This window comes from Lactuca virosa, chromosome 2 (assembly GCF_052849685.1).
Source record: "Lactuca virosa cultivar CGN04683 chromosome 2, Lactuca_virosa_CGN04683_v6, whole genome shotgun sequence".
Classification (NCBI taxonomy): domain Eukaryota; kingdom Viridiplantae; phylum Streptophyta; class Magnoliopsida; order Asterales; family Asteraceae; genus Lactuca; species Lactuca virosa.
In genome coordinates this window covers 299593541-299606201 of record NC_136427.1, presented here as the reverse complement: position 1 = coordinate 299606201, position 12661 = coordinate 299593541, and the positions used below count along the sequence as shown (strand labels likewise).

General features: G+C 34.6%; 1 protein-coding gene across 1 annotated transcript; it reads left to right on the top strand.

The window, feature by feature from the left end:
- Window positions 1–3213: 3213 nt before the first annotated feature.
- LOC145158700 (uncharacterized) lies at window positions 3214–4032 on the top strand. The gene has a single exon (XM_079077558.1). It carries the CDS (start codon window positions 3214–3216, stop codon window positions 4030–4032), a length of 819 nt encoding a protein of 272 aa, XP_078933684.1.
- Window positions 4033–12661: the final 8629 nt, after the last annotated feature.

Below are 12661 nucleotides of genomic sequence, written 5' to 3'. Positions count from 1 at the left end.
TCAACTTTCAGATATTAAAAATTTTAGTGCATTAAATAGAATAAAACAATAAATTCCGATAGAATGTGATATACATTCAAATAGAATATAACTATAATTTCTACAAACCAACATCAACAATCATCCTTAAACTTGCAATGTAATTTATTCTGAAAGAATGTAATGTTTCATTATTTAGGATGTCATTCTATAAGAATCGAGACCAATAACAATAATGAATACCAATTCTTTTATGACATAATTGGTTACGGGATTCCATTATGTGTTGTGTTTGGTAATTCACTACATAAGTTGACTTGGAATTCAAGATTCTATTCTAACAAAATTAGAATTCGATATTCCATTCTAGCAGAATGTTGTAAGGTACATATGTACCCTGTTTTGCTGGAGGGGGTAACAACTGCACTAAGATATTTGATGTATACCTTCAAAATGTATAAAAATCGTTTTTTATATTTATATGTACATATACTAAAATTGAATTAAAGTAAAAGAGTGATGAAGAGTAAATGGAAATGGACAAAAAATTTATTTCAGCCATTTCATCAAACAGTTGGCGGGCAAGGATTGCTACACAAAGAATGAAAAAAAACTGGAAATACCAATAATCTTGCAAAATTGATAGGTTAGATGAAGCTTACATGTAATCGATGCTAGGCGACTGCTGCCTCGAGGTCTCTCCAGAATCCCCAATAACAGTGAAAAGGGAGTGGTGACGATTGTTGTAGATGGTAGGTGGTTTGAGTTGTTGCTGATCGGTAAGAACGGTGAGGAAAAAGTGGTTCTTGCTGGTGTTCGATGGACAACAACAACAACACCACCACCCCTCGGTGGTGGTTTTTCCCAGCAGTGAAAGACAAAGAAAAAGGAACCTGACTCCAACTGAGTCTTCATGGTCGATCGATTACGAAAAAGGAATCAAAAAAAGATTATATATACGGCGGTGGTGCTTCATACCTGCTGCAGTAACAACAACACTCCATTTGAGTGTTTGGAATTGTTAAGAATTGAAGAAATTAAAAAGATGGAGGTTGGCGAAGAGAGGAAGTGGGCAGCAATGATGGAGGTCGACCACACAAATGACTAGGTCAAATATATTTATTTTATTTCCTTAATTGCAAGATTTCAATTAAATAATTTCCTTAATTAAAAGTACAAAATGTCCAAAATACCCTTTAATGATTTATTTAATGATTTATTATTTCTTGAATTCTCATTGGTGCATTTAGGCACATAATACTTGGTAGAAACATTTGAACCTAGCTCTCTTTCTTTCTCTTTCTCTCTCTCTCTCTCTCTCTCTATATATATATATATATATATATATAACCTACCTAATAAAAAAATAGTTCTGATGCCACGTGTCATTCAAGGAATATGCCATGTGACGTTCATTCAAGGTATTATATTATGATTTTCCCGCTCAAAGTTTTTTTCAATGTTTTATGTCCAAATTTACTTCTAATTAAAATCAAATCATTATCCAAAATTTGAATCGATTTGTTACTAATAAATCCCGTAAATCAGGGAATTCAACCTAAAGAATCCTATTTGGCCGAACTGAATTGCAACCTTCCTTCTATCTCCGTTTTCGTCTATCCTTACATGAGTGAAATAATGGCACCTCTATCTCCATTTTTGAGCAATCGACCAACCGCTAAGCCCTTGACTCTGTCGGTGTTGCTGGTAATCGCTCCCTCCTCCTTCTCAATACTACAATTCTTTGGGCTTCGATTTCACCTCTGCTAATTTCTATATCGACCAACACTTCTTTTATCTTCATGTTTCTCTCTCTAGAAGATGATTGTGGCATTAATGTCCTTCTTCACACATTGTCGATACGACCATTTCTTCATCTGTCCAACTTCCAGATTTTATTTTGAGATTAGGGTTTTTATAGCTTAAAGCTTCACCGATATTTCACTTTCTTTGTTGATCCAATCATATGTTTATTTATTTATTTATTTATTTTGAAATTAGGGTTCTTGCTGAAAATAAGCTATGACTTGGCCAGATTTATCTTCACATGTAATACATCTTCCGCTCATCTTTCGATTCTGGTAAAACTATTTTTGCATCTTTTCCTTTTTGTAATTTAACATTTTTTTATTTTTTTTTTCAGTTTTGTAGGTACTGAACACTATAGCGAGTTACAAACTTTACACATCTCGAATCCACACTCAGACTTATCTAACACAATTCTGTGTTTTGATTTCTTAAGTACTTAATCTTACTGCTATTTTGTTTCTCCATTTTTGTAAATTTCAAATTGTTATTTTTTTTCTGTTAATCTGAGCAAGGTTTCTAGGTTGAGTGCTGGCTTTGGAAACCCATGATATTGGAAGTACAATTATCTATTTATTTTTGAAGAATTACGGTTATTTAACGAATTAGTTACAATATTTCCATAATCATGGGTCAAACTTAGACAACCGGGTGTGGGCAACGCGGAACCCGCGTTATCTTACGTGGCAAGCGCTTTAACGGCGCCATAACGGGGAACACCGCCTCAGCCCCACGTTATTGCGCGTTACGCCATCAAGCGTTACCATGATAACGAGTCATAACGCCAAAACTCACCCCCAATATTTGAACGTTGCATTTTTCTCCCGTTGAAAAACGGTAATACTACCGTTGTTTGAAATGAAAAAAAAATGACTTCTTAAATTTACTTTAACTATATCAACATATATATATATATATATATATATATATATATATATATATATATATATATATATTATTTTATTCATTTCAATTCCTCTATTCTATATATATCTCTATTTCTCTATATCTATCTTTATTTCATTCAAAACAAAATAACCACTATGGATCAAAACCCGAATACCCCTCCTCCGAACACAAACACATCCACTCCATTAGGTTTTGCGGGATACGAGGGATACATGAACCTTCTAAACTCCCAAAACTCACCACAAATTCCATATTCCGGCAATTTTTTCAATCCCGCCTCACCCCCACTACAATTCTCTACCTCGCCATTTATGCAACAAAATGCAAACATTCAACAAAACCTTTTTAACACATTCGGTCCCAAGCGCCAAACAGTCACACAACCCACACCCACGCAAGAACCCGTTGTCGAGCCGCAAGCCGGGGGTAGTCAGAAAGCATCGGGAAAAAAAGAGAGACCAAAAAAGAAAGGGAAAAAGAGGTCGTTGTCGGGACGGACGAAACGGAAGCACCTCCAATATGGTGGACACCGAAGGAAGAGCATGCGTTGGCGGTGGCTTGGTGCGTACTTCAAAACAACCAACTATGGGGAACGATATGAAGAGAGTTGCTTTTTGGGATGCCGTAATCGTCAAATTCCGCACAACTTTGAACAAGGGTGATACATATCGCAATAATGATATGCTTAGTGGCAAATGGACTCAAATTAGCCGCAAGTGCACCAAATTCAATTCCATATACAACAAACTTTCTTCGCAACGTCAAAGTGGTGCCAATGATTTCGATGTGTTTAGAGTCGCGAGGGAGGAATATCACGTGCAAATGGGGCACGTATTTGAGTATGAAAAAGTATGGGACATAGTGAGGAAATATCTAAAATGGATGAAAACGCCAACATCATCGGAACAACAATCAAAGAGGTCTCGTGGTTCGGGTTCGGTTGACGTTTCCGACGGACACACGAACATCGACCTCAACGCGGACACCGATGAGATCCCGGACGAGTTTGATGACATCGAGGAAATCTCTCCGCCACGAAGACCGATGGGGCGCGACAAAGCCAAGCGCACACAACGACATGCGCAGGAGAATGAAAGTCGGCTTCGAGAGCACGACGAAATGAAAAAAAAAATCGACGCCCACACGAAAATCGCAAATAAAAGATATGAATTGCAACGCGAGCATTTGGATTTTCTTCGTAAAGAAGCCGAAGAAGATCGTATATCGAAGGATTTGACAATTCTTACGACAAACGAAGCAAATTTACCACCGAGACGAGCTGAAGTGATACGGATGATGAAGGCAAAGATCGAGAGCAAATACTTGGGCGAAGAATAGTTTGTCGATGTTTTTTTTTTTAAATTATTAGGACTATTGTGTGTTTTTTTTCAATGTTTTTTTTTTGGTTTGTATGATATTTTTTACTTTACTATTTAATGAAATTATGTTTTATTAATTTATATGTTTTTTTATAGATATATGACATAAATAAAAAAAATAGAACGAATTAGAAATATATGAAGTAAATAAAAAAAATAAAACAAATTAGAATAATAGAAATTAAAAACATTCAAATAAAATAAAAAATAATTGGTGTTATCACATATTATTAGATGTTGTCTATTTCCACCTTGGGTGTTATAACACCAAATTGTGACTAGGATGATGAGGTGGACTATTTGGGTGTGATAACATATAATAACATGTTGCCCACACCTAGTAGCCTTAAAAAGAGTAAGGGGCTGTTTGATTTTGATCTGGCTGGGTCCGGTCAGATGTTTTTGTCTGACCCGGTCAGATCCGCCTGTTTGATATGGGCAAATAAATATCTTACTCGGCCCTTGGACATCTGACCCAGTAAGGAAAAAATAAGAAGCTGACCGAGACCGATTGTCTTCTTTATCCCTCGCATGCCCTTCTCCTTCTCTAAGGTCGTATTTTCCTTCCGTTCCCATCTCATTCCTTGTAAATCCTCCCACCTCTCTCCTCCCTTTCCTTCGTTCTCACCGAGCAGAGCCGCCCTTGGCCGACCCTCCACCAGTGACGCCTCCAAACAAATCGATCAAACTTCTTTTCCCCCTCCTTGAACAAAATTTCTCTTCAGCGACTTCTTCACCCTTGGTCGGCCTCTGCATCACCGGCTTCTGTTTCATCAGCACCGACCACATCGTCTTGCTCCTCCATTCTCCACCGAAGCTAGCAGCGCCGTCCAGGTACTCCATCTTCCTCCCTCCTTTTGATTTTATGTGGCTTATTTGTTTTTGTTTTTTTTAATCAATATGCTGATATGTCAAAGGTCGAACCTTTTTTAGTTTTATACGATTAGGGATCAAATTTGGAATTAGTTCTTTTGTTGATTATTGATTGCGAAATGATACTTGTCTTATATCTGCTTGTGAAACAAAAATTTGTGACAGGGAGGTATTTCCCGTTTTATGGAATTAACTAGAGGTTATTGTTGAGTATACAAAGGAACGCTACCATATGGAACATAAATAACAGTCAAAGCGCTATAATTACAAACATGTAATTTGACCAAAACTTTCAACAGATCAATGCTAAGGTTATTGCTGCTTTGCAACAATGTGGGGTCGATGTGTGTTATTTATTGTTGTCCATGATAAAGAAACAATCATGGACTTTTGGTTAGATGTTTTGGTAATGGGAATTACATTTGGTGCCAACCTGATGAACTCAAGCCATTCATTTAGCACTTTGAATTGCAATTTTCTTTCATATACACGTGTGTTTGTTGGTGGTGATAAGTCGTTGCTAAATGAAGTTTCTACTATTATTTTTGTAGTTACGGTTTTTATTTATGTAGAAAAGATGAATTTGTATCGGTTGATGTTTGGATGTTGTGTGTGTGTGTATATATATATATATATATATATATATATATATATATATATATATATATATATATATTTCTATTTTGTTATGAAAAAATGTATGTTAAGTTGCAAATAGAACCAAGGGTAAAATGGTCATTTTGCACCGGTCAGCACGTTCAGTCAGATGTACAGTCAAACAATATGATTTCTTATTCGGTCGAATTTCTTACTCAGACAGACCTTTCTCAGTCAGCACTTTCTCAGTCAGCAACTACCAAACGGGGCCTAAACCTAAAAAAGACCTGCGTGTGCTGGACAATAGGACTGTTGAGATGTTGTTGAGGTGAAGCTAGGACGAAAAGAAAAATAGAGAAGCCAAAGAGATTAAACCATTTCACTGACAACAATTGATGGTATGAGTTTTTGTACTTATTTGCCTAAAATATTTATTTTTGGAGTAAAAATGGTCAAAGAGTAATTGCTTGCATATTCGGTAGTTGTGAATTTGACATATCAATGTAGCACATAATTTATGGGTGAGGGACCACACTTAATTACCGTTTGATGATATTCGTCTCTTATTTGATTCTTTCATCACTCGAATTTAATTACAGTATCAACCAATGTTATCTTACTGTCAGTGTACTTCCATAAAGCTTAATTCAAGAAACCCATAACTTGATTACATTCTTTAGTTAATTATCACCATTTTATTTTATGAGATATGTTTTTTAGACTTTTAAGTATGTTTTATGTAATTTACTAATTTTACTCTTATTTGGGTAAAATATTGTATTTTTTTTAAGAAAATGGTTAATACCTTAAAAACCATTATTTATACATATCCGTTTTGATTTAACCCCAATATTTTTTTTTGTTACTTATTTGCCATTAATTGTGTTGACTGGTTATGAAAAGTCAATGCTAGCCGGTGTCGTCGGTTTAGCAGGTAACCCTAACTCTTTACATACCCAAAATCGTTATTTGCCCCAAAAGTACCTTTCACTCTTGGTTAGGTGTTCTTCCTCAAACATCACGTATTCTTCTCCATGGCTTCGTCTTCAACATCTTCTATCATCAAACCGATTTATCGCACCAAGTGTGATTGTGGTGATCAAACTGCAATACTCAGTTTCAAGAATCGATAAAAACTCAGGATGAAAGTTCAAGGCATGCCCTAACTATAAGGTAAAATTAAGGGATTTTGTTTTCCCATTTTGTTATCTTTCAAAAGTTATTAAATGAAGATTTTGTTGGCAGGGTACCAAAAAAGGGTGTAAATATTTCAAGTGGCTTGACACATACGAGTTGGAGTTTTATGCTAATGACAGGGAGCCCTATAACGAAATTGTTGCCAATGGTGTTCTGCAGGTGATCAAGTTGCTAAAGTTTGTTTTGGTGATGTTGGTGATTATTGGAATAATTCTTATAATTGGCATTATATTTTAAGAACCAGTTGGTTAGGGCAGTTGAAATTTTTTTGTATTTTGGTATGGTTAAGGTTGTTGTAGGTTTGTTATTTTGGTTAGGGCAGGTGATCAATGTAGTTATAGTAATGTTTGATGGAGAAGTGTATTGATGGTAATCCAATGCTATTTATGTCCATGTGATTTGGTATTTGCATTATAGTGATTCATTACAATGTAGTTATGGTAATGTACTAAAACTTGTGTAAGCAAAGGGGTATTACTAAAACTTGTGTAAACAAGTGAAATGTACTAAAACTTGCTAAAACTTGGTATTAACTGGAATGTAGTAAAACTTGTGTAAGCAAAATAACATATGATTGTAAGCAAGTGAAATGACAAGCAAAGTGAAATGACATTAACTTCAAATACTTGCATTCTTAATAACATAAAAGGGGGTATTACAATCAGAACCAAACATCCAATTGCCCACCAATCTTTCTAATGGCCGTTAACTACCAATGTTCAAAAAGGCCTAACTGAATACTACTAGATGCTGATATACAATTGGATGGTTGTTACCAAAAGCTGATGAAATGTTAACAAAAAGGGCAAGCAAAATACATAGTGCCCATGATACCCCCTCCTAAATAGTCCTACTCCAAACTAGCTGGTTTCTTAATACTAGAACCCCTTCCATCCTTATCATAAACTGCTTTCTTCAGCTTGATCTTCATAATTCTCTCATAAATTTTCCTTTTCCTAGGCCTCCCAACAACTTATGTATCTTCAATGAAGTCAATCTCCCCATCAATTTCCTCATCATCTTCACCAACCCAAGCATTAGCATCTAAACCTTGTATAGCAACTTCCCCTTGCATTGGTGGCACAATCTCATTAGCATCTACACCCTGTAAGACATGATCCAGTTAATTACCCTATGTAAATCACATATTAATTATAAGAAATTTAAAGTAAAGGTTGGCATACCATTTCCAAGTTATCTTCAAGCAAGTTATCTTCAATCTCATTAACATCCTCTTCTAAGTCTGCTTTCAAGTGATCTTCAATCTCATTAGCATCTTCAATCTCATTAGCATCTACACCCTGCAAGACATGATCCAGTTAATTACCCTATGTAAATCACATATTAATTATAAGAAATTTAAAGTAAAGGCTGGCATACCATTTCCAAGTTATCTTCAAGCAAGTTATCTTCAATCTGATTAACATTCTCTTCTAAGTCTGCTTCCAAGTGATCTTCAATCTCATTAGCATTTACCTCCTGTATCATATGATGAATTTAAGAATTAAAACACAAATGAGGCAGATATAAGAAATTAAAAATAGAGTTTGGCATACCATTTCCACTGGTGACACAGGTTCATGCATCACATTTACCATTTCCAAAGCATGTGCAATCTCATGAGGTTCATAACCACATTTCTACAACATCACTACATCAATTTCCTCAATACTAGCATCTGCATCATTCACAATCGCATGTGCAGTTTCCTGTACAGTTCCAATTTCTTCCTGTACAGTTTCCTGTCCAGTTGCATGATTTGCAGTTTCTAGTACAGTTTCCTGTACAGTTGCATCATTTGCAGATATCTCCCATAGTCTACATGTGCAATAGTGGTGTTCCAAATCCACTTTGTATGCTGCATACCCATACCTTGTCTCAAATGCAGACCCCCCCCCCCCCCCCAGTTGCTATCACTTTCTAGTTCCTATAAATAAAAATTAAAAATAACAATTTCATGTTAAGTATAAAGCACAATTTAATGGTAAGTAGTAACAACTTAATGGTAAGTATTTACGTCATCTCTTTTCCCAACTTCTTCATTTTCTCTATGATAGCTGGACAAGATTCAGTTCTCCAAGTAGAAGCTTTATCAGACAAATAATAAAACCTAGCCATGACATAGATTCTGATTTCCTCTAACATTGTGAGAAGTGGTTTTTTCCTAATATTTATGATCATGGAGTTGAAGGACTCAGAAACGCCATTTTTCACTGCCTCACATGCATAACCTTGTCCAAAAAATGCCCTACACCATGATTGCGGATTGTTAGACATCAACCAATCATATCCATTTGAATTGATTTTCGTAATTTTTTCCATGTTAGACACAAAATCCCCTTCATGTGAACTAGTTGCAGCAGCCCAGAACAAGTTCTTCAACTCTAAACCTGTATGCCTCTTCCTAAAGTTGGCATAAATGTGTTGTGCACACTGGCTATGTTCAACATGTGGAAGGATAGCTTTCACAGATTCTACCAGCCCCTGAAACAAGTAAATACGGCATTAATATTGGTTAGACAATATAAATGAATACATGACAAAATTTGTAGTATTTATGTTTACCTTGTGTTGATCTGAAATGACAACTAGACCCCTTCCACCCTCAACACCCAAGTCATCAACCAATAGCTGTAAAAACCAAGTCCAATTTTCTTCGTTCTCTACATTTACTACAGTCCATACAATTGGATACACGTGATTGTTAGTATCTCTTCCAATAGCAGTCAAAATCTCCCCTTTGATTTGTCCCTTTAGGAAACATCCATCTAAGCCAATCATACGTATGCACCCTCTATTCCACCCATCTTTCAATGCCTTAAAGCATACATAAAAACGTTGAAAATAATTCACTCCATCTGGATTTACTGACACTCCTACTTTGCATGTGCTTCCAGGGTTAGATCTAAGAATTTCATTGGCATAATCCCATACCTTAGCATAGTGTTCCTCTAGTTTACCTTCTATCATTTCCCTTGCCCTTACCCTTGCACTATGACATTGCCCCTATGACACTTTCACTGAGAATTTTGTAAGGACATCCTTCATCATCTCAGGCAATGTCATTTTCGGCTTCCTAATTATGTCCTTAATGTAGTGTTTTGCTAACCAATTACAACTAACCAAATGTCCAAAATTATAATTCCTTGCACAAAGATGTGTTTCAACCATAGATTTTATCTGAAAAGTACGTTCATTATACTTCCATGAAGCATGGATCCTAAAAGGACATGGTTTTTTTGCATTTTTTCCCACACCTAACAATTACCCTGCTTTTATCACTTTTAATGAACCAAAGTTGGTATCCATTAGCTACAGCGTAGTTAGTGAGTGCAAACCTTAACTGAGTAGGGGACTCGTATAACTCACCAACTGTAGGCTTCATTTGGTTCCACTTGACGGTAGGATCATGCACCCTGAACTCGACACCCACTTCCAAGTCATTTTCATCTTCAAGGTGTTCATGCTCATGCTCTTCCTGGTGAATATCTTCAACATCAGCTTCATCGTCCCCTTCAAATTGATTATTCTTTAACATTTTATCATCACATAAAATGTTAAGAAAAGGGTCGTCACACAAGTTAGATGTAGGATTGAAGTTATCTGGTTCAACATCCAACAATCCTAACTCAAGAAGATCATCATCAGACTCTTCATCACGTACGTATCTCAACTTTGTCTTCTTTGTCGTCTTTGATTCTTTACTTTTCCTTCTCCGTGATGATTCTGCCATTGATGATTCTGCCATCAAACCCTTGAAAACCTTCAAAAACCATCTTCCAAAACCCTCTTTTGACGATGATCGTATCTGATAACCCCTTTGTTAGTCAGTCCAGGGAAAAGGTGGTGGCTACTATGCATGTTCCCAAGAATTAGTACTCGAGTGAAAAAAGGCAACCGGCAAGGACTTGATTATCGGTTGTTAACCGGGTAATGTTTAATAAATGGAACGTCATCTCATTAACGGTGGTAAATAAGTAACAAAAAAAAAATATTGGGGTTAAATCAAAACGTATATGTATAAATAATGGTTTTTAAGGTATTAACCCTAAAGAAAACTAACTTGTACCTTTGTTGAATTACAAATAGTACGTAAATAATGCTTCAAATTCCAACATGGTTATTATCGCTTTAAACATCTCTTCGAGAATAATCCCCCGTTTTTGTTATGTTCTTTGGATTTTAGGAGAATTTTTCGAATTACAATGTTTTTTATAGGGTTTTTTTTTTACGTATATCTTCCATTTTCTTGTGTATCCTTTTTGTCCTTATTCTATTAAGATGAACTTTTGAAACCATTTAAGCATCTTTCTTTAAATGTTATCTATGTATTATTATACTTCATGTATTTACACCTCATGTTGTTTCTATAATTTATCCGGTTTTACCTCTCATCTTCCTATATTAATAAAACAATAGTTTTTTTTATCACATATCACTTTCTTAGAACTTCTTAGCTTTTTTTCCCGCCTAAATTTTTGCATCCATATTTACAAATATGCCCTCCTTATATAAACCATCTATTTATGGTGTATTTTGAATTTCAAAATGATAGAAGTGCTCCTCCAATTGAGAAATTAAATTCCACGTTGAATTGTTTCTAATTTTATATATAGTTTCAAATAATTATAAAGGATGATACTTGAATTCAACGGAAAAAAAATGCATGGTTTAAAATGAACACTGAGTTGGGTTTGTATTAAAAAAATCATATATTTATATCAATATATATACCAAATGCTTGCATGCCCATGTTTTTTTTTGTTTTTTTTCAATATGACAATTATTTTTGCATTTTGTGGGTGTGAACATGACCAATCACATAACTCTCTTACTTAATAATCTTTTTTGAAATAATTGATTAATAATTACGATTTTTAACTATCAAAATTCGATTAATTTCATAACCGTGGTTCTCATGGGTTATAACCTAGTGTGTGTGTATATATATATATATATATATATATATATATATTATAAAAAACAATCATAAATGGTCATAAATATTGTTTTAAGAAAATTTAACTGAATTTATTATTATTGCAAAAGTTACGATTGACTACCTTAATAAAAATGAAAATTGACTTATCAGGGTAATTATATTTTCGTTTTGTTTATATTTGGGTAACTTATTTTTTTGTATACATCTACGTATCGAACTTGTTGAAAGTGTTAACATATGACCATTATGACCAGATGTAACCTGTTATAGCCGGTCATTATGATCATATGTAAACACTTACAACAAGTTCGTTAAAAAAATTACTCAAATATAAACAAATTACCCAAATATAAAAAAATCAAAAAATTAATTACTTTAATAAGTCAATTTCCCGACTTTAAATAAGCATGAAAGTTATATCAATCTCCCTTTCTAATAAATAAATAGGTTGAATCTCCTACTGCCATGTGTCAAGCTCTAAATGACTCCCAAATTGCCACATATCATCTTTCTCAACCTTATATTTGCCACATGATAGTTTCTTATTTTTTTTCCAGCTCTTATTTTCCGCCCATGTATAAAGATATTATTGGCAATTAAGATTAAGATTTTACGTTATTGTTATTTCTCAATTATGGATAGATTTTATCATTTAACTAAATGCAATCATAATCACTCAAATAACGCTTCATATATCATATTTAAATTAAAGTTAAAGCAAAAAACCAAGAATTGTGATACATTCTAAATTAAAAATAAAAATAGAGGGTCAATCTTACACATCATATATAGGGTATAGAGTATAGCCGCATCGTATTCTCCTCTACACATTGACTTCATTGCAGTACTCTACCGATGCTTCAAAATCATCTGCTCTACCCATTAATTTTAGGTAGTTGTTATAATTTCTTCGTCTTCCTGTTTCAGTTTCTTGTGGTACCTCATCAAGATTGGAATCCAATCAAGATTGGTTGTTTTT